A 23,689-nucleotide genomic window follows, 5' to 3' on the forward strand; every position below is an offset into this window, starting at 1 on the left:
TGAATGGATTTATGTTGTGTTTTTTTTTTTTTAATTTACCTCCAAAGACCTTTATTGAAGTCTCCCTTCAGAAAAAAAAAAAAGAAAAAGAAAAAAGAAAAAGAAAGAAAGAAAGAAAGAAAGAAAGAAAGAAAGAAAAAAGAAAAGAGGTTGGCTCACGAAAACTCTAAAGACTCAAGTACTTCATCAGTGACAAAGATGTTGCCAAGCTTATTCAACTTTTAAGAAGACATCTCAGCTTCATCCCTGGCCTGGGATATACTGGAGATATACTGGATAATACTGGAGAGAGACAAGTATTGAAGGCCTAGCTACAATGAGGCTGAGGTCTTGTGAGCATTATCTGATCCCTAAGAACCCACCACACCACCTATAGGCACTTTCTCCTCTACAGCATAAATGTCACCAGCTGTAGAGCTTGTCTAATTGCTGTCCTGTTGGGACATGATAAACTGGCACCTTGTCCAAAAGGCATTTTTGAACTGGATTCAGATTTCCAGGAGCCCATGCTTTGCCATGGGAGGACTGAGGAAGGCTATTTCTCCTGGAAAATGACCTCCTCACAGTTATTCCAAGCACACAAGCCAAGGCCTGTGGCTGTTAGAGCTCAGTCAGTGTCGGGGGTGAGCAAAAACCAGCATCAGGACTTCAAGCACCTATATCACCTGCCCCAAAGCAACTACAGGTTGGAAGGGTTAGGGTGTCTAAGGTTGCACCAGAAATAAAAAGCAAATAGGTGATCCCTACACCACCAGTCTCCATCTTGTGTGATGGCCAACCACATGAAGAGTGTTTTCCAATAAGTCCAAAGAAGTTATCAGATTTCTTTTCAGCATGTTGCTCAAGGCTTTCGCTTGCAGTCAACTGAGTTGCTATGAACAATAAAACTCATCTTCCCTGGCCTGTTGTAAAAAGTGTTAAACTGGGAATTAGAAGACCAGATCTAGAAACACTAATTATCTGTATGGTGGTGCTGGCACTTCTCCCCGGAGCACACTTCTCTCATCTGTAAAAGAAACGAGTCAGACCAGATTGTCTCTAAGATTACTTTGAGCTCTAAGTTCCTATGATCCTAATGGTGAGAAGATAAACTTCAGATAATAGATGTAGAGGGAAGAGAAAAACCTAAACAGAAAATCTATGCCCAATGTAGATGGGGTACCAAAACAGGTACAATGGGTTGAGGAATACAAAAGAAAGAAGACAGGGAATTGTTGACAGGGAATACAGAACTTTAATTCTGTTCACTTATGGAAGCTGGCCCAAGGATTCTAGGGAAGAAAATGGAGGGACTTCCACACTCAAGGTCAGACAGCAGGTCCAAGACAGCTGGGCATGGAGGAGGGAGACGTCCCACTGTAAGTGGGGGTGAGACTGAAACAATGACAAAGGCCTTGCAGGAAAGGGATCAGATTGAGACTGATTTCTGCCATGCCTGATTTCTGCCAAGCCTGATTTCAGGGGAGAGGTCAGGAGACAATCACTTCACATGTCTAATGGTCTTTTCATTCTCCTGTGGGAAATGGAGTAATAGAAATGTCAAGTCTTACTTTTACATACTCGGAGACCGACTATCTCTGTTCTGTACTGTGATGATTGCCTTCAAAGTGGTCTCTTTCCCCCAGCTGGAGCCCATCCTCTGCCTCCAAGCTAAAGGAATGACTGTAAAATGCACCATGAACTACGCTCACCTGCTTAAAACCCCTAAATTCCCTGCTCCTCAACTCTGGCATGACACTCGGGCCCTTCTGAATAAGCAAATCACCTACCTTCCTCCTAAGAAGCTCAGAGAGCCTTCCAGCCCATGACTTCTTCCCAGGGATCATCTTTGAAATTCAGGTTTTATGCCAATTCAAATCTAGCTCTGTGTTTACAGCTACTTGGCCTGAAGAAGGGAGCCTGACCAAAACAGCAGGGCAAAAGTCAATGAACTTGTTTTCTAGAAAGGTCACTCACTGTATGAGATCCCATCTTTTGGAATTTGAAAGTGAGATGAAGAGAGAGGGATAGACAAGGTGGTAATGCACACAGGAACAAAAGCAATAGGTTGAAGCCATGAGGCAGAAGTCAAGAATAGGAGAAGCCAGGGAGCAGAGACAGAAAATATCTAAGTGGGAGTAGACCCAGTAGAGAAAGGATCGGTGGGAGAGCATGGAATTGGGGAGCGGTGGATATTCATGTCCAAGGGAACATCCAGGAGGGTTGCTCTTGAGATTCCAGTATGATTATCAGAACAAAGTTCTTATTCTCTATGCTGCCTCATTGTTTAGCAGTTGAAAGGATTTCTTGTCTCTCTTCCTAATGGATCCTTAAAATAATCTCCCATTAACTAAAGTAATGTGACTAAATCTCTGCTCCTTTTAAATAAATTAAAAAAAGAGAGAGAGTTCTAATAAAGACAGCTTAACCAACAGGACAACAGGAGCTTGCCTCCAGTTTCAGCGCTATCTCCTACTTTAAGGCTAAGCTCAAAGTTGGACTCTTCTCTAAAAGTTTCTTTTCAAGTACATTATCAGGGCAAGGCAAGCCAGCAATCAGATGTCATATGGGCTGAACGTACAAAGCCCGGGTATGTTTAAATATGATCAGGACTTGGGAATAAAATTGGATCACTAAAGAACGGAAGTGATGATATGTCAAATGGCAACATTAAAGGGTAGAGAAGGGGGGGCATGTGTTATATTCAGGATTGCAGAGGGTAGGTAGCTGAGTGAGAGAGACTGGTGTGTGATCAAGATGAAAAGAACAAGAATACTATTCATCTTCAATCTTTGCTTAGAGAATGAATATATTTGAAAGGAAAGCCCTGGTTGGGTTGTCTGTGATTATGGAAACTTTTAGTGGCTTGGTAGCAGAATAAACAATAGCAGGTGGCTGCGTTCAAAGTAAGATTTAAAGAAGAATATCAAGAAGGTTAAAAAATAATGGTCAAAAGGAGGGAAGAGACAAGACTGGAAGACAGAGGGAAAGCTTGCTCAAAGCCCTGGGGTGGAAGGAGCGGGGGGGGGCGGGGGGGCAAGGAATCAGAGTGTGAGTGGAAGAACAAAGGGCTGACTCTGCCTGGGCTGACCTAGATGGAGTCTATAGGTGAATTATTCACTTGTAAGTAGTTTGCTAAGTGGCCACCTGAGGGCACTGTATTCACTCCACCTTGAATTTTTTTTTTCCCCTATCAAGTAAATTATCCTCAATTTGCTCAAGAATAAATTTAATGCCTTATAGAAGGGTACCCATGGAAGATGGGGGCCAAAGACAGTCCTTCCTCCCTATCTTTGTTCTTGAACTAGATTAATGAATGAACAAGGCTGACCTTAATTCAAATACCCGGGTTAACCATAAGGATGATATAAAATAAATCATTTAAATCTATTTAGTGTTTAGTAGAAAGTCAATAAATATTAGCTCCTTCCCATATACATACATACGCAAACATACAAATTTGCCGAAGACAGAACATACAGAGGAATTACACAAACCGTTTATCTCTCTAAAGGGGGCAGGACTCAGAAGTCCCACAATGAACGTGCAGCTGTGCTAGGAAATCAATGCAGAGAGCAAATTTATGCTGCTCTTTTCATTGCATGTTGTAGCTTGTACATAATAGCCAGAGGGAATAGAATACAAACAGCTGGGAAATAAAGATGAAAGCAAAACTGTATCAGCAGGGAGAGACACAGAACCCCCTGAGAACTCAGCAGTGTCACGAAAGATAATTTGAACAAGGTCACCTGCACGGAATTCCTCTTCCCAGAAAAAGATCATTAGACTCCCGCCCATTGCTGACCATCTCCATCTGAGTCAAGGTGGGGAATGGGATAAAGAGTCCCTAGCTTGCAAATTTATACATTAAATTTCTGTCTATATAAATCAGAGTTGTGGATAAAAGCATCATTATTATCAGTGCCCAAAATATTATTATTAGATGGTTGAAAACAAAGAATTTGTGCTTCCTCACGCAAGAGGACTCTTGAGGTTTTCCCCCAACCTCAGTCCCATAAGGCAGGTTTTGCGGCCTGATGCTGCCCTCTAGTGTCTTTTTATGGTATGGTAACGCGAGAAATAAAAACTTCCAAGAACCCTGAAGCAATCAACACCTCTTTGACCCAGGCCTGATAAAGCAAAACAAAACAAAAGTAAAAATCCTAAAGTAAAAACAAAACCAATATTTGTACTAAACTCAAAAATGAGTTAAATTTTGCTTCAACGTAGACACTGCATTCTTTGAGGGTTCTGAAAAAATGGTATCAAGATTAGTGAGTGCTCTTCAAAAATAAAGACACTTGCCATTTCCTACACTTTACTGTCGAATGGTTACTGCTTCAGTCTGTCTGAGGCATGATCCAGAAACTTGCATTTCGTGAACCCTGTCACATGGTTCTAATGTGGAGCTGGTTGAACTCACTTTGAGAAGAACTAAAGATTATGGCAGTGACTTTAAGCGGAGTATAGAATAAATGTGATAATTTTCTTACAATTCTGTAAGGTCAAAATATACATGAAATAAAAATCATCAACCAAAATAGGTCACCCTTCATTTATCCTGTATTTAGAATGTCTGAATTCTACATGACTAGCATGCTAAGAAAAACAATGCTGTTCAATTCAGAGTGAAGAGTTCATGCGGATGGTCTCCTAATCAATCAGCCCACCTCCAATTCCAGTGGGCATCCAGGTGGAGAAGAGAAAATGTCTAGTTGTTTTACTCATTCTTCAACAATACCTTCCTCTAAAGCTCTTCCTGGTGCCACCAGATTAGTTTTAATGGCCTGATATGGCTGTAGGCATCCTGTTCTTCTCTGTCCTGTAAATGCCCCACGTCAAACTTCCCTATGGAACAGAAAGCTTTCCATTATAGGAACACTTTCTTCCTCTTCAAAACTGCCCTCTCCATTCTTTGCACAGAGGAAATGTTCTGTCAATATTTCTCATCTGACCAATGCCTCTCACCACGCATACCAAAAGGTGGTAATGACAGAAGCTAGGAAATGTGTCATTATATGACCAAGCTCTCTTTTTAAGCCCCTTCTAGTCAGTGGCACACATGGCAAGAGAGCTTCCTTGGGGTTATCGTTGCCATTGGATCACACATTCAATTTACAAGCCCACAGCTTTGGCCTTTAATTTTTATGTTTTAATTTCCGGGACTTGCTTTCACTTTTTGGCATAGTCTGATAAATGTGTAAACACATAGGAACTTCACAAAGTAAAGGGGTGTAGTCATTGGTATAGAATCTCTATTCACCTGGGGAATTCACTTCAAATTTAAATAATGGGGTATTTTAAAGGCAAATGCACTCAATCAGAATTCAATACTTAGTATCTTAATGTAATATAAAATGCTATTTTCAATTCATAGTTTTATTTTTTGTATTGTGGCTAAAGCCTTTCTTACATTCAGAATCATGAAACATTCAATGTTTTAATAAAAATAGGTCCTGATGGTTAGTTAGATTTGTAAAGGTCCCCTCCAACACCAGAAAGAATCCTATACCACAGCCTTCTATTACCCTCACTTCCATTTTTAATGAGCATTAAACAAATATTTACCTCAGGAAACTGTCCTAATTGTCCAATAAGATATAGCACATTGCCTTGCACTACTTCTCTATACCCCAAATGTTTATGTAGGTCTGTGCATGTCATATACTTCAATCAGCCATGAACTGCTTCTTTTCCAGCCACTTTAGCATCCCACACAGTTTCTACTGACAGCCATTTATGCTAACTGAAGTCTCCCTCTCCACAAACAGGATGCCATTTTGGTTTAGCTTTGGTGGCTGGCATGGCCAGCACACTGAATGTCACAATCTCTTCCTTTCCCTTGACAATTACCACCTGAACCCACTGTGTAAAACAGGAGTACTCATTAAATAGGAAAATATGGAAAACTCATTCCATTCACTTTAGTCACAGAGAAGAAAGATAAAGAGCTTTAGCCTGTTAAAACAGCATTTCCTTTGAATCTCATTTTCCTTTCTGAGCTAAGCTATTAGATGTGTGGACACAAACAGGATTGCTTTGAAGTTAACAAGAGGCCCACTCTGAAAGAAGGAAGACAGCCATTATCACACATTTTATGCGTTGGATAAATATATTCCTGGGATTGTAAATATATTCTGCAATTACAGGACATGAAATACTTTTCTTTCTTCTTTCTCCCTATTTGGAAAGACCATTTTTCTCTAGAAAGGGTTCTGTTGGATTTTCTCTTTCCAGTTCTCTAACTTCCCCATGTATTTACCTTGTGAGTCAAAGGAAAAGAACCCATCAATATAAATGAACAGCTCTTGTCAAGCAAAAATGTGACTCCAGGGCTTTGGGATGCATCAGGGTAGAGGGGCAATGCAGGGTGCTTGCGTCAGAAATGGGGCGGGGGGGGAGTATATTTACTCTACTGTGGCTGTTGTTTCATCCCTGGGCAAGCCATTCAAAGCTCAGATTTCCTACATTCATAATAAAATGCTAATAATACCTCATCCAGTGCTTGTTGCAGTATTAACAAGATGGCATGTATGGATATATTCTTAGTGAATAACAAAGGCCCACTCAAATAGAAACTTCTGTTATTTTTTTCTGTTACTGACATGTTTTCTAAGCATTTGTCTTGCTCACTTGAGAAAGCGAGTATCGATAGGGAAGGACAAAGTCTGTTAAACTTTTTTAGCAGCTGGTGAAAGAAACATTCCTATTAGTGTGTGCCTGTGTGTGTATGTGCGTATGTGTGTGCATACGGGTAGGACGGGGCAAACTCACTGTTGGAGACACAAGGGTGTAAGCCAGGCTCAGACCCCTGTTGGTCAGAGGGTGTGTAAGTCTAGGAACTCTCACCAATGAAAGAAAACTAATAAGTTCTAGAAGAAACTCCTTAGGAATCTAGTTACTTGACCCTAAATCCATTAAAAACTGTAGGGACTAAAGAAACTTGCAAACAACCTACTTGTCTTTATAATATCAAGACTAAGAACATGTTTTCTCTTTAAATTTTAATCATGCATGCATTCTTAGAGATTGCATTTTTTGAGCTATTAAATATACATATGTTTCTGCCACATTAAAGGGGAGCACAAGCTTGTATGTTGTATTATTAATTATGTGTTGGAAATAAAACTCTGATCAGTCTTGGCAAACAGTAGATACACACACTCCAAAACAAAGGATTCGTCCCGTGAGTGGAGACCATGTGGGTTCGTGCCTGTTACTCCGACGCAGTGTGAACTTACTTTTAAGGTCCAAGTTCCTGGCTCCCGCAGTGATTTGTGTTGTGATTTTCGTGTCAATTTTGACAGTGTGGAGATTGCTGGTGTCCCTTGATATCATCACATTGTGCCACTGATTGTCATTGAGAGGTTTATTTGAGCTCCCTTTGATAAGGTTAGCACCATTTCCCAAATCAAACACATAATGTAAGTACCTGGGAAAAAAGCGAAGGTGAGGAAATGTCATCACTTTTTGAATTTTTGATGGAGTCAAACTGGATATTACAAATGGAGATCTTTTTTTTTAATGTGGTTCCATTCTTGTTAGAAATCTGAGTGAGCTGTACATAGGCTCAGCTAACAAGAAGGTAAGAAACACTACTGTTTTAGCAAGGAGGATTATTCATTGTCTGCATGAAAATAGTCAAAATTATTTTCAAAATCATGGTCTACATCTCACTTTATGACACTGGAAGGTCAATTACCTTTCGCTACTCATTCTCTATTTCCACCTACACCCCATCTTTTGCCAGTTTCTTGTACATGCTTTTCCTTTATCTTAAATGCCTGTTTCTTAGATGGGAAATGTGCACTCACCCTTCAAGACTCAGCTCTGATATCCACCCCCTCCCTCATACATTTTCTTGATTTCCTAAAAGACTGTCCTGACCTTAGCACATGATCATCTGAGGCAACTTTTCATAATGCTTTTTTGCGATGTTTATGTGTTCACCTACATTCCGTAGGGTTGCATGTTACATGTGTGGCTGAAGTTTGGTAGAATCTTAGATGTGCACAGAAGTGGTATATATATATAGTGCCGGGTATACTCTCTTGCCCATTGTAGATATGCTATAATGTTCACTGATTGAATGAATGAATACTCAAATCAGTTAAAACACATCATATTTTCCTCACCATTTCAAGGAAATTTCACAAAAATCTTTCCTTCTGAATTCTTCAAGGAATTCTGATATAGAATAAAATTTGAGTTAAATGGATTTTATGAAATTGAAGTTATCTGATTACTTATTTTAGGTGTTTAATTAGCACAAATTTTTATACATTTGTAGAAATGCTTTTGTAGAATTACAGTGTGCATAGTAAGGAAACCCACATTTGAAGCATAAGATTCATGGAATGCCTATCATAATTAGAACTCAATGTTATTTGTACCTCATGTATGAAAGTGTAGGTATAGAAGACTTACTGATTTCCTATTAACTTTACAAGATATCCAAGAAGTGATTTGAACAAATATATTTAAGCCATTCTTCCACAGTCTTGCCCGCTACCTTAGAAATGAACACATCTGTTTAATGTATATTTTTGGTTATCAAGGTCAATTTTGCAAATTTTTATTTATTTGTCATTGAACTCACATATACTCACCCTTTAACTAATTCGACCACAATAAAGTCATTTCCATCCCCACTATTATATAGTATTAGTCCATCTAGGGATGTTGTCTTGAACTGGAAAAAAAGATGCATAGAAGTGTAGGCTTGCAATGTAGCTAAGGCAACATAACTTGATTTGGTCTTGAAGGTGACAGGGTCTGCTATGATGTTCCTGAAGCCAAATCTGGCATTGAGCTCACAGTAATCTATGTCACCATTTTTACACAAGTCAATGTATGCCATTCCATTAAATGTCAGGCTTTGCAGGTGTCCAATGAAGTTGGAGGGGACAGAAGACAGATACCGACGTTCCGTGATGATGCCAGTCTCTATGTTATGAAACTCCAGCCTCGTGTGATCGCCTGCCATTTGACCTGAAAGGTCAATAATAATAATGTATTATTATTTTTCTGTATCTGAAAGAAACTCCTAACTTTAGACTTCTATGGCGATATCACATTTTAAAATACAAGAATCCAAATACCTTTTGACATTCAGTTACATATGGTAAAAACATAGCAACGATATTAAAGGGTAAGGCTGGATACTTAATAAAAGTTTCTTAGGTCAGGTTTTAATCTTTGTCCAAATCGTAGCCTTAACAAAAATCACCTTCATTAGGCAAAATTATAGAATTTTTTTAAAGTAGAGGAAAGAAATAAAGGAAGCAAGAAATAAAGAAAGAACGGGAAAGAGGGCAGGAGAGAGAAAGGAAAAGAAAAAGGAAGGAAGGACTGAAGAAAGGAAGGGAGGGAGGAAAAAGGGAAGAAAGAAGAAAGGAAGAAGGAAGGAAGGACGGAAGGAAGGAAGGAAGGAAGGAAGGAAGGAAGGAAGGAAGGAAGAAAATATAGACGGAAGGAAAGGAGAGGGAAGAATTAAGGGCAATGACTGTCCTAAATTGTTCCATCCAACATTGATACATCCCAGCTTCATGGTTACATGTTTTTCTTAAAGAAATGCTCTTAAAGGAAAAAAAAAATGACTCTATATTTTCCTATACCCAATAGAAAAAATGAAGGGCTGCTGACTATTCTTTCAACAATGAACCATAAAAATGTTTTCAAAATTAAATATGCACTTTTCACCTCCTCTTTTCTGTGCTGAACAATTCCCACAGTCTTCACTAGAACTAGCCTCCTGGCCACTCTAGAGTTTCTGTTGATCTCTTCTGGACCCACGCCATTTTCCTTGCACTTATGTTTTGGATACCTAAACTGGGCACACTCTACCAAATCAAGGCATGCCCAATTTTGAGACTATGAGTAAAATCAGCCCTGAAGTACAATCTTTTTTAAACACCCTAGAGTCAGATTTGGTTGCAGATTTATTTATTGATTGACTTTTCAGTTCAGTCTCCATGCTTCTCCATTCCACTAAATTCTTCTGTCAATCCCATGAAAACCCAACCCAATCCCGTCTTTACCTCTAGAGTGATAACTGTACCTACCTACATACCACTGAAGGGAAGATAAATAAACAAAGATGTGAACTTGTTTTCCAGTGTACAACATAAAGTACTCTTAGCATTGCTAGTAATTCTCTCCTAGCATCTTGCTCTTGTCCAATTAAATTGTCATTTGCTTTCTTCTAAAACTCGAAAAGGTCATTCAAATTGCAATCAAGTTCTTCCAGGTGCTAGATTCACTACTCAATTTGGCATAATTGGAAAATTTATCGAGCTTACCATATCCTGTCATCCGTGATATTAATGAAAATATTAATTAGAGCTAATCCCAGGATCAGCCCCTGAGAAAATGCACTGAACCTTCTTCCCAGGTGTAATGAAGATTGAACAACCATCTATGTGGCCCTCCTTCAACCAACTTGACAGATTTTCATGGCTTCAATCAAGACAGTAAAATATTGGCTGGCATTTTGAGGAAATGCCAGTAAGTGAAATATAAAAGGCATATTTTTTTCTTGTGCAAGAAAAACTTCTACATACATAATTGATTTTGATGCTTATAAACTCACTGGTGTAAAAAATTCTCCCGTGAGCTGTACTTAATTCTGCTTAATTTCTACACCTTTTTACTAGTTCTTGATCCTGGTAACAGCATTCTTGCCATACCCTTGACATGCTCTCTTTTTGGACTTTTTTTTTCCTGATTCTATCTCTACAAATTTTTTTTAAATATAAAATATACCACTATAAACATCTCGTTTCCTTCCTCCTCCCCACTATGCCTACTGCTCATCTTTTGGATGCAAAAATATCATTAAATCCTTAGCATTACTGGTTTCTAGTATGACATCATTTCTCTCTCCTTCTTTAGTGTTTTGTTCAATGACCTCAATGCTATTCCTTGGGGAACTACTTACTTGGTAGCAAATAAAATGAGTCTTAAATAATTTTCAAATATCACACCAGAAACATTGAATTAATAAGCTATACAAAGGAAGACTATAAAAAGCTAAAAAAAAAATCACTTGGGTTTTCATAGTTCCTTGTGTTGATTTTTTAATCTTTTTCATTATATTAAAATGGGAGCCCTAGCTCAATGAACCCACCTCAACCCTGAAACTGTCATGTTTCTTCTTCAAAGTTCCATTAATGAACCAACAGGTAGTAAGGAAATAACCTGCTCCCCCCCCCTAAAAAATACAAATCCTTACAACTAAATATTATCCCAAACTGTCATGTTCTTGATAGCTCTGAAATAGGGAAGCACATTTTGTTTCAAAGGACTGATAAGTTCAGTGATAAAAATAACAAGTAATGTCTGTTTTCTTTTCTCAAAGAATATGTATGCAGAGCATAAATAATAAAAAGGTAGTAAAACAGTTTGGGAGCAACTGTGGCCCAGTTACAAGAAAAGTCATTATGGCCCATGTTCAAGAGTCTATTCTTTCTTTAATAAGCGCATATAAATCGCATTGACAGTAATGGCAGATATGCTTGCTGGCGGGGGAGAATTAGCACCTAAAAGCCATTATCCACTGCCTTAGAAGACATTAACTGCTGCCTTCTAAACATTCTTTTTTTCCCTCAGAATTTATTCCAGAGTTCAATCCTCTGGCAGTAATGTAGTCATCTCTACTATTATACATATATATTGATTATGAAAAAATAAAGGACATTGAAGGAGAAAGATTTTTTTTAAGGTTCCAAGGATTTAAATATAGAGCATCTTTTCCAGAGACTGAGTGAAAAGAAAGTCTGGAATTAGCAAAATGCCTCTGATCAAAGGATATGGATACACCGGATTGGCAATAATCTCCAATGAGAGACAACCTCCTGGATAGTGTGTTTGCACAGGTATCTTATGATGCACATCCAATCTTTATATACAAACACATAACAATATCAGCTAGTTTATGCTTAATGTTGCTCGGAGTCAAGTTAACTTTCTTGTTCAGAGTCAAGAGTTAAATTTCTGCTACAGAACAAAATAACACCCAGCCCCATATCAGCTTGTTAGTTCACTTAAAGTTCTGGAGTGTGTGCTATATATGTCAGGTCCTGTATTAGGTAATAAAGAAGCAGTATCATTTTACAAAACTCATGGTTTATTGGGGAAAGGCAGACAAAAAGAGGTAAGGAAATAATGAAATATATGATGACAAAATAACAACAAAAACTTCTATGAATTTCATAAACAGGATATTGAGTTGTTAAGTATGGGATGGGGGGCCTGAGCTGATATTTAAGTTAAATTTGAAAGATTAAAAGAAGGGATGCCTGGGTGTCTCAGTCAGTTAAATGTCTGACTTTGGCTCAGGTCAGGATCTCATGGTTCATGGGATGGAGCCCCTCATCAGGCTCTGTGCTGACAGCTCGGAGCCTGGAGTCTGTTTTGGATTCTGTGTCTCCCTCTCTCTCTCTCTCTCTCTCTCTCTGCCTTTCCCCTGCTTATGCTTTGGTTCTCTCAAAAATAAATAAACATTTAAAAACATTAAGAAGAGAGAGAGAGAGAGAGAGAGAGAGAGAGAGAGAGCCCTGCTAAGAACTGGAGAAGCAGAATGGGGAGTTGGATTCCAGGAAGGGAAACAGGTGCCAAGGGCATTCAGGTGAAAAAGAGCAAGCCATTGTGGCTGGGGAATCAGGAGTACATGAGGTGAGGGGCTCACCTGAGACGGGAAGGAGAGTCACAGGCCAGATACAACACACAATGCCTCCTGATTATATTCTGTAGGCATTGAAGGGTTATGGGCAGGCAGATGCCGTGAGTCAGTGCCTGAACGTGTGTGTTCAATCTCTCTGATGTAGGTATAGTAAACTGGAGACCATTTGAAGTAGGGTGGTTATAGCAAAAATGGAAAAAATTAAAAAAGGTGTATGAAATGAGATAATTTTGCAGATGTAATTTGCAGGACTTACCAATAATGTGTAGATGATAGAGAGGAGGGAAATTGTAAGCAGAAAGAGTTAGGGGATCCCCAGAAAAAGAAAAATGACACATAGCTTTCATGACACAAGAGAAGTCATTTTAGCAACCCCCACCCCAGCCAGCTGTTTTCCATGGCCTATGCCTTACCAATTCTACTTTCCCAAACACACTTCTGGCAGAACTTCCAGGACGATGCCAGAATTACAAAGAAATGCAAAAACCTCAGGAGTTAAGGATTTCAAGGGAACAAATGGAATGCAAAAATTAAGTTACTACCAGGCCTGGAAGTGCACTAAACATATCTGAGACAAAAAAATCAGTGGCAAAAACTCCCAGTGCTATTTCAAAGACCCTGCATTCCTTACCAGAGATAAAAGCCCAAGACTTCAACCAGTTTATACTGATCTTAGAACAAGCCCATATTCCGTTCCCCTTGTCTAACAGTTACCTCAGCTTCATTATAATGTTATAGTCTCCATCCAAGGGGAAGCACAAGCTTCATTACCATAATTTACGAGGCGTGTATAGGCGTGCTTTCTAAGTATGCCTGAGCAAGCCTTTACCTGCCATGCCAAAGCTCTCCTTTCCGAATATTTATCCTAACCCTAAAAGGAAAGGAATACCTTTCACTCTGTTAAGGGAGTCTCAGTTTTGGAAGTTATTCCCTGTGATCTCCATGTTTGCTGCAAACAAAGTTTCTTTTGTGTGACAAACTGCACCTGGTGTAGACTCTATCTGCAAGTCACCAAGGAGCGAACTCAGGTTAGCTCCATTATAGAATGATGATGCCCAGCTAGCTGGTTTGCTTACATATGGTAAATACTGTTTAATGAAAGGCACACTAACATACACACACACACACACACACACACACACAAAACACATAGTTCCAGAGTCTTGAGACTGACCAAGTGAGGAGCTGAAACCCAAGACTCCCTGCTTAGGGCTCTTATATAGCTTGTAGAATTTCACCTCCAGGTTCCTAGGGAATCTCTTCCTTTTTAAGCTTCTTTGCAGACAACTGTTGCCCTCATCACCCTAGGTAAAGTGCAGGCATTACCAAGACTGGCCTGAGCATGTACTGTCGTGTCTTCAACACCTACTTAACAGTACATTTAACTGTAATTTAAAGATGAGGTCAAAACGTAAGAAGAAATGCATGAAGAGTGCCTGATGCTTTTCCTTACTCTTTTTTTCCTCTTCTGTGATTTCTCACTTGCTGTAAAATTTAATACAAAACAAAACAATTGCTTTCCTGATTCATGGTGGGCCTCAAGTGGGCTTCAACACTAGAGTGTTTGAAAAAAAATCCCATTTTAAACATAAGCCTCAGTGGCAAGTTTCCACTGCCCATTTTGCAAACTTCCCATGCTATGGAAGTCAAGGCTTTTTTATTCTTACAAATTTTTGGCTATCATGAGATCTTTCACAAAACCTAATCCCCCCAAAATAAATCACCTTGATGAAAATTCACTCAGTAAAGGTAAATTAATGTGAAAATAAAACTGCCTTTAGCTCTGAGCAGCAAGATGCTGAGAGCTGAGGGAAGGAAAAAGTTGAGGTAGAGTACTGGGGTGCAGGATGAATAATTTGGGTGAATCATCAATATTTACTTGGTTTATATTCCTATTCATCTTTAAACTCTGGAAAGAGCATGTTGGATTTCACTACTGGAAAAAAAAATTTACTCCTACAGAGCGGAGGATAAAATCAAATTTCTGCTCTAAGACTTTGGGCAATTTTGAGAAAGAGTAAATGGCAAGCTAATTTACTGGAATACTAGTTTATATTGTGTTCTTCCTTCAATTCTAAAATGTTAGCCAAGTATTTTGCCTCAAAGGGTTTTTCTTGGCAGAGTGGAAGCTGCTGGAAAACAATGCCTTCCTCAATCTTTTGAGAAAGCCTGATTTGCAAGGTTTATCCAGAAAGGGGGAGGGAGAAAGAAAGAAAGAAAGAAAGAAAGAAAGAAAGAGGAAGGAAGGAAAAGAGAAAGAAAGAGGGAGAGAAAGAGAGAGAAAGAAAGAAAGAAAGAAAGAAAGAAAGAAAGAAAGGAAGAAAGAAAGAAAGAAAAGGAGAGAACAGAGTGTATTTGAGGGCTGATAAAGATGATGGGATTACCACTGACTGGAGATAGGAGAATATTGGTGGGATTTAGAAGTACAACTCATTCCATCATCCTGCTCTCAGCTCAGGGTCAAAGTTTCAGAGAGAATTGGTAAACATAGGGAGACTGAACTACAGCCCACAGCTCCTTGCAGGAATTAGCAAAGATCCATTCACCCACTTAGGACAGGAGCAACAGGGTTCTTGCAATTAAAAGGACAAAGGACAAAAAAAAAAAAAGTGTTTTTGTGGGAACAAGTGCAGAGGGAAGACAAAAGGAGACTCATATGATCCAAGTTTGGGAATAGGGAGTGGGGGCAAAACAGACTGTGATTAAATATCCTGTAAATCCAGAAGAGAGGCCTAAGGCCTTGTTGATTTAAATTGTGCTGATTTAAATTGATATAAAGACAATTAAGAAATGTCCCATTTCTTACATACCTGAGTTGGTGGATCAAGATTCATATTATAATTTTAATAATACATGCTGAACAAAAACATGTTAAACAAATGTCTTAGGATATATTTGTCCTCCAAAGTTGGGGATTCTAAAAGGATTCCTTTTCTTTCAGATCATAAGCCAAACCTCACCAATGACCTATGAATTCCTAATGAAGTCTTGGATGCCAGAATCCCAATATGAACCAGGCAAGGAAATATGAGTAACTTTGCCTTGAAGAGCTAGTCCATGCCCAGGAGCAGAAATGGGTACCTACAACAGTAGCTTAGAAATGATCCCTCAACAGAGTCAATTCTCTTGGGAGTCCCCCACAGAATAGGTCACTCACTTGTTCCTACATCTACAAGCTACATCTCACATCCATGTAAATATCTGTTTATTCTGTTTCCTAACATTATGATTGCTGGTGGTAGATAAATGCCTGGCCATTTAAGCAAACAAAGGAATGCATTTACTGCAAGTTGAAGAAGGCAATTCATTAACTTAGAAGTTTGGTTGGAATCTATGTAATTGAAAATATGTATCTTGAATTTTCTATGAAAATCAGATGGCAATTTATTTAGGGGCCATTTCTGGAATTTTCTTTGTTACACTGATCATATTCACACCCTATTTGTTACTTTTTTAAATATTTATTTTTGAGAGAGATAAGAGAGAAAACACTCACTAATGGGGGAGGGACAGAGAAAGAGGGGACAGAGGATCTGAAGGAGGCTCCCCACTGACAGCAGCAAGCCTGATATGGGACAGGAACACACAAACCAAACTGTGAGATCATGACCTGAGCCGAAGTTGGGTGCTTAACCAACTGAGCCACCCAGGTGCCCCTATTCATCACTTAATACAAAATGTGTTGCATTGATTTTTAAAATCATGTTAATGTTGTACATACTTACAACATACTTATGTAATTAAATAGGAATGGGAAGGAAAAGCTAAAGTGAAATACATAACACTAATTATATTTCAAATGGAGACTATAACTACACTCAAGGAAGGAAATTAGGAAGAAAAGGAAAAAAAGGGAGGCAGGGAAAGAAGGAAGGACGGAAATAAGCCAAGTTATAACCAAAGTTACTTGTAAACTCAGCGTTTAATTTTACCTGCTAAGTCTTAGGCAGTGAGGAATGAGAAGAATCACAACCTAATCCTGAATTTTGTTTTAGTTGGTTTATTAATTGTAGTGGTATAGGCGACTTCAAGTAATCCACACACTATTCTAGATTCATTATTGGGTTGAAGAAATGAGTAACTGACATCACTGAGGGCAAGGATCCCACCATGGAAGAAAGAACATGGAAACACAGAATGGGGGAAGTCAAAAAACAAGGACGTAGATATGGTGGTACCACTGTGAACTCATCTTTTCTAAAATATATGCATATGCATGATTATGTGCACATGCATTTTTGTAAACTAGAAACCACTGTTTGGATGATTTAGGTTTTATCAGAAAGAGTAAAAATGAGGAGTTTGTGTCTAAGGTCATGTGTCAGAGGTTGTGAGTAAACAGCTACCCAGGGACAAGGACATGTGAAAACCACAAGGGAACATTCTTTAGTTCCATGTGTGTATTTACATATTCATTCAGGTTTATGTGTATATCCTTGAATATAGTTTCCTATCTTTGCCTACTGAAAAGGGCAGGAAACAAAGATACTCCAATAGCATTGAGAGTATCTCAACATCAACCACCCAGATTTTGGTCTCTAATATCAATCTTGACTAAATGAAGACAAAATGGCTGATTCCAGAGCTGGGGCATGGTAGGTACAAGCTATGCCTGGAATATCCTGTTATGACATAAAGTAAGTAAGAAAATGCTAAAAAAGCAAAACAAAATAAAACAAAACACAAACCTGAAAATGTTGGGGTGGGGCATGTCACAATATAACAAAGACCAACTTCATGGGACTCACACTGGCCCATGGACTCAAACTGGGACCATCTGAGCACCAAAATAATCAAGTAAAGTAATTATAAACTATTTGAGAAACATAGAAACTTGGGTGTCCATACCAATAAGGAAGAAATAAAGGAAGGAAGGAAAGAAGAAAGGATGGGAAGTGCTGTAATTAGAAAATCATTTTGTAACTACTGCACTAAAGACTGGACCAGGAGAAAATCTTCAATGGATGCTAAATGTAGGGTGAAATTTTGAAGAGACACAGAATATTTTTATGGTCTTAATGTCTCTCCACCGACAGTTTATTAGTGGAGAGGAAGAAAACATACTGTTCATGTAGTGGAGAAAATGGGCAACGTGTTGACCAAGTGGTTAAATTAAATCACCGGTAAAGGACACAGACGTCTCATGCCTTCAGACAGGATACTAGAAGGAGGCCACAGTATCACCAATGCAGAATTCAACCCAAAAATGCAAAACCTGAATTCAATCGTGAGAAAACATCAAACACAAAATGAGTGACTTTACACTGATAAAAGGTGGGAGGGTTATATATTTCAAAAATGTCAATGTCACGAAAAGACAAAAAAAAAAAAGTTGCTGGAAATGTTTCAGATGAAAGCAGGTTAAAGAGACCCGAAAGCTATATGCGGTGTCCGAGCCCAGGCTGCACACTGTGTAGAGGGGAAACGCTATAAAAGACAACACTAGGTCAACTCACTAAATTGTAATATGGAGAACAGAACAGATAAAAGATATTGCATCCGAGCAACACTTACTGAAGTTGGTAACTCTTTGTTATGTAAGGGTATATATATATCATTATTTGTAGAAAATGCACACTTTAGTAGTTACGGGTAAAGGGACATTTTGTATTTAATTTTTCCTCAACTGGTTATGAAAAAAAAAAGTGAAAATGTCAAAGCAAATGGGATACAACATTCACAAGGGTAAAGATAGATCAATGTTCTTTGTACTGTTTTTATTTTTGAGTGTTTTTTGTAAACTGGAAACTATTTGTAAATAAAATTTAGCAAAATATGTTGCACCATACTTTTGTTTCTATCCCTTCTTTATCCACTGTAGTTCAGGACTTATGACTTTACATCCTAAAGCATATACTACACTGACACAGGATTCATTTTGCTCAAAACATATTCTCTCAGCATACTCTCAGGATTTCCAATCACCTGAAGGTCCACGAAAAATGAACACCTTGAGCACACTGACCTATTTGCTGCAAAAGGCCATTTTAGCCCTGTCAACTACCATATAGATGCATGAAACCAAACAAAACTGTCTCCTCAACATTAGTCCGTGTAGCACCATTGAAGCCCTTCTCCCCAGTATGGAATGTTCCCTCACATACTTTTATCATCTGTGTTACTCTCTCTTTAAAGCCTAGTTCAAATGTCATCTATTGCTTTAAGCTATCTTTGAAACCAAGGTCCTCAACCTCTCTTCTGAACTCCAAGATCATAAATTGCTTACATCAAACATTCAGTACCTCATCTACTGCACCAATTGTCAGTTCTTGTGTGAGTTCTTGTGTGTATATCTATTTAGATATAGATGTGTATGTATCTATTAAGATGTGTGTGACATGATGTGTGTGGAAAGTATGTGTTGTAGAGGTTTTGACCACGAGTCAAAAAAACAAATCATCAATAATAGCAATAATTTCAAACCTAGGTCCTCTTCTAAGTTCTGGTAACAGTGGCATTTCAAAGAAACATAAGTCACTTAACCCCTTTGAAACTCAGTTTCCTCATCTTTCTTTTTTTATTAATTTTTTTTAATATTTATTTTTGAGAGAGAGAGAGAGAGAGAGAGAGAGACAGAGCACATGCAGGGGAGGGGCAGAGAGTGAGGGAGACACAGAATCTGAAGCAGCCTCTAGGATCTAAGCTGTCAGCACAGAACCCAATGTGGGGCTCAAACTCACGAACCACAAGATCATGACCTGAGCTTAAGTCAGATGCTTAACCAACTGAGCCACCCAGGCACCCCAGTTTCCTCCTCTTTAAAATGAAAATGCATATGCCCTATCTGCTTCACTGGGTTGTGTGAGATTTGAGACATACTTAGGGACAAAAGAATGTTCCCCTATGGTTTTCACATATCCTGTCCCCGGCAACTAGTTATTCACAACCTCTTGCATATGACCTTAGACACAAACTCCTCATTTCTACTCCTTTTAATAAAACCCAAATCATCCAGACAATGGATGCTACAAAAACAATTCATTCCTCTAAGACCCGTCCTTGACCAAAACTAGTTGAACTTGGGTTGACACTCTTGTCAAAGCCCTGCAAAAATTCTGCCTTCCTTCACCGGGTTCACACAGTTCCTTTAGAACCTTCTCCTGTCTGGCAACTTTGAATAAAGACTTAGGCTAACCACTCTCTGGTTGATTTTCTTTCTCAGAGAATAAAATAATATAACATTTGCTTTCCAATTACTAATCCATGACCCAGTTGCGTAAGAGTCCCCTCTCAAGAGATTTTAAATATGAAAAGAAGCCCAAACCGAAAACAACAACAAAATAAAAACAAAAGGAAAAAAAATACTGTACTCTTCCTTGATTCCCTGTGTTGTCAGGCCAGGAATTGGTCCTTTTAAAGCTGTTCAGGTGATTCTGAAAAAAAGTTGCCCCTACATATAGAAAAGAGTTTTTGAGAGCCATAAAAGGCTATTGAATTATAAGATAGTAAAGAGATCCCTAAGTCTGAAGTTTTCTTCATTTGAACTCAGAAATGATTCTCTCAAAAGTTAAAATCCCACACATGCTATTTCCACATTGATAGAATCAACTGATCTCTGATAATGGAAACCCCTTAGGACTGAATGTAGGACACACTTCTCTGCTGCACAAGAACTATCTTGTGCTATGTACTAAAATAATAATTTTAGAGATGTTCTCTAAAAAGGAAAAAGAGTTAACATCCCAGTAGGTCATGTGTTTGGAGTTATTTTCAGCTGAGAGAATAAAGGCACAACACCGATTCCTCTTTCATTCGGTTTCCCTATATCTCTGGGGTGGACTTTTATATGGCTCACCTCAGTTAAGAATCTACATATCAGGGATTGAACCTGACATCCTTAATATTAGAGTTTAACCAACTGAGGTAAATGGCCAGAAATGATCTATTATAGCTTATAATGAAAAAGTGGTTCGGCTGACAGAATGTCAGCATATCTATCAATTTTCCAAGACAGTGAAATGTAGAACTTGCTGCTGTTTATTGCCAAAATATATAACAAAGAAATTGAACAGAAATTGGCATGTAAACAATGACTTCAATATTTTATGAGACCCTAAGATATTTATGACCCACAACACTGAACTATATAATGTCTTCTTGAATTATTAAATAGGAAAGAACATGACCCAAAAGTAGTGCTTGTTTGAGAGAAAAAAAAAAAAAAACATTTAACATGCTCCTTATTTAATGGAATCATTGCTGGAGAAATTGGAATAGAAAATGAACTGTGTGTATCAGCTTCAAGTTGTGTAGTTGGTTTTATAGTCACCTGCAAGATATGGGAAAGTCTAAAGCTTCAGCAAAAGCAAAGGCAACGACAACAGGGGGATTTACCTGTCATGGCCTGTTGGTCATCCACGGTTAACTTTAAACTTTTTCCTCGACGGACCACACGCACTGTGTGCCATTCGTTATCATTGAGGTTATAGCCGGCAAAAAGGGTCTCGGGACCTTTGCCTGTAGGATATGCCAAACAGTCATTATGGACACTCAGAATCAGTCAAGCAAATGAACCTCACAGAGAGTGAGAGAAAGAGACAAAGTAAGGGGGAAGGCACGGGAGAGGGAGGAGAGACAAGAGAGAAGGAAATGAGAGAAAGAGGTGAGAGAGAGAAAGGAGAGAAGAGACTGGCTGGATCAATTTTCAAACCCATTAGAGTCAGAGCAAGCAAGGAAAATGACAAGTTAACAGACATTCAGGTGTGACAATTTAAGAAGAATCTTTAACATTATGCATTGATCAAAGACAAGTGAATGAACCTTGTTGTCATAAATAGGCACAGTCAATATAGCATCAGGAAGCCTCCCAAATTTACACACACTTTTTGCTGTTGTTGTTTTTGTTTTTCCTAAGGAATTCTCTGGTATTTATGGTTAACACTTTTTCGCTAATGAAGTAGATAGCAGTCTTGTAACCTCTGACTTCGGGGAGAGAGCAGACCTTAAGTAATTAGCTAAGCATCTTCAGGCTAGCGCAACTGGCTGATTAGATTCTGGTGAGGAGACTGCTCTGGGCACTATATTGTGTAACAGCTGCTCTTCACTCTTACATCATTCACCTCCAATATTCACCAGGTTCTTAAATTTATGGAATGTTGTGTCTAAAAACTAAGTCCAGTGAAGGCACAGAAAATGGGTTTAGATAGGAGTACTGACTCTTAGGAAATGAAGAAGAAAAAGAAGTCACAGCCAATAAAGGTCCAAGTGATGAGTCGGAAGGAAAATAAAGTGAGACTAAACAGCACTAGAGGGAAAGGATTCCCAGCTGAGGACCAAAAGAAAATTAACCACCTGGGAGAGCAACTGCCAGTGAATCTATTAAATCTATGCAAATTAATTTATAGAGGCTTAGAACAGACATACTATTTCAGAAAGTTGTTTTATGGAAATCAGTGAAATGAGAAACTTAGACAAACATCCTTTTGCCACTTAGAAACAAAGAAAGGAAAAAAAACCCCACAAACCTTTAATATAACTTGAAAAAATTTTTAAATTAAAATAAAACATTTCTACTAATCTGATACTATGATTCACTAAGAAAAATCATGAAAAGTTTTTAAAGATACATTATTTGGTGATGGATTTTTTCCCCTGTGTGTTTTGCAAGGACTGGAATTTGTTGGTAAGCTAAAGTAATGAAAAAAGTGACACCGTTGAATTTCATCAACTGATTCAGGATCAGGATTGGCTTCACAATTTCTTCAACCAAATTCTACCAGCAAAACCAATCAATGTCCAAGGATCTTAGGAGAACACAGAAAAGTCAAGGAGAAGGAGGAAGAAACAAAGAGAGAGGGAGAGAGAGAGATAGTAAGAAAACTAAGTGGAAGAACTTCAGTAGTCTATCCAACAAGAGATTGTTTGCTTCTGGCACTGCTGGCTATCCATCCAGCCCTGATTTCTCTCTTAGGATGTTACTGATGTAAATTCTGCCTTCCGTGGTTGAGTATTCTCTGGGGCTTAAAATGAACCAGGGAGATAAGCTAAACTTTGCAGTATGGACTGCTTCATGTCTCTAAAGGAAACCATCATGAAGGTTACAAAGAATCTTTTTCTGTTTCTTTAGAGAAGAAAATTACACATTTTCTTTAAATTACACATCCAATCCAGATACATGAATAAAAACTAGTCTGGACAGAATAGTTCTGAAAGATTGATCACTAAATAACTAGAGGAAGCCTGTTAGTTCAGCAACTGCAAAAAAAAAAAAAAAAAAAAAAGCTTTGAGGCCAATGTTGAAAGCAAGTTCCACGATCAAAGGAACTCTTTCTAGTTTCAACAGTGAAGAAAGAAGCGCTTAATAACTCTGCAGAATCTTAGTATCCTACCGGCAGCAAGGGTCATTCTTAGTTTTGATCTTTGAAAAGAGAATATATCATGTTAAAGCTATTTTTATAGGGAAGACTTTTTTTTTCCTTAGAAATGTGTCCTTTTGAAGCAGCTTCACTCCCATTCTCTTATTTTTAAAAGTGTTTTGTCAAGAAAAAGAAGCTTAAGGGTGATATCATCATTATACCCCATTCTGGGCTTGATCTTCCTCTTAAGTCATAATGCTTAATCTATGAAACAACTATTTCCATAACAACAGGCACAAAATCCAATTAAAAATAACCCTTTGGTTCATAAAAAATCTCTGTGGGCCAACTTCAAGCTCCTTTCTTGCATTATTAAAAATGTGGAGAGATTGATTTTGGAAGACAAGGTTTTAAAAAATGCACTTAATATTCTCAGTTCAAAACAATGTTATCTATGCAACTTGAAGTGTAATGGAGAGTGCACTGGCAAGAAGTTAAGAATTGTGGTTGCTAGTCCTTGATTTGCTACTAAGGAAAGTAGTTGGGGGCTGGCAAATGCTTACCGTGTTCCAGGCATCTTATCTGTTAACTTGTTTCATCTTTACATTGTTATCCTTTTGTAGATGTGGCACTGAAGGCCTAGAAAACAAAAACTTTTTGCCCCAAGGTCACAGGGCTAAAATGTGATAGAAAAGTGTTCCATCCTAGGTCTGACTGACCAAAGTCTGCATGT

General features: G+C 38.4%; 1 protein-coding gene across 22 annotated transcripts in view; it reads right to left on the reverse strand.

The window, feature by feature from the left end:
• Positions 1-23,689, reverse strand: part of NRXN1 (neurexin 1) — a 1,147,797-nt gene that overhangs the window by 572,551 nt on the left and 551,557 nt on the right. For all 22 annotated transcript variants that reach the window (XM_043603364.1, XM_043603362.1, XM_043603358.1 and 19 more), the window contains 3 exons: positions 20,996-21,118; positions 8,589-8,970; positions 7,221-7,411 (listed from right to left, as the gene is read on the reverse strand). In XM_043603364.1, coding sequence (XP_043459299.1) covers positions 7,221-7,411; positions 8,589-8,970; positions 20,996-21,118 — 696 coding nt within the window. The remainder of the gene's footprint in view (positions 1-7,220; positions 7,412-8,588; positions 8,971-20,995; positions 21,119-23,689) is intronic.

The sequence above is a fragment of the Prionailurus bengalensis genome, chromosome A3, assembly GCF_016509475.1.
Source record: "Prionailurus bengalensis isolate Pbe53 chromosome A3, Fcat_Pben_1.1_paternal_pri, whole genome shotgun sequence".
Lineage (NCBI taxonomy): Eukaryota > Metazoa > Chordata > Mammalia > Carnivora > Felidae > Prionailurus > Prionailurus bengalensis.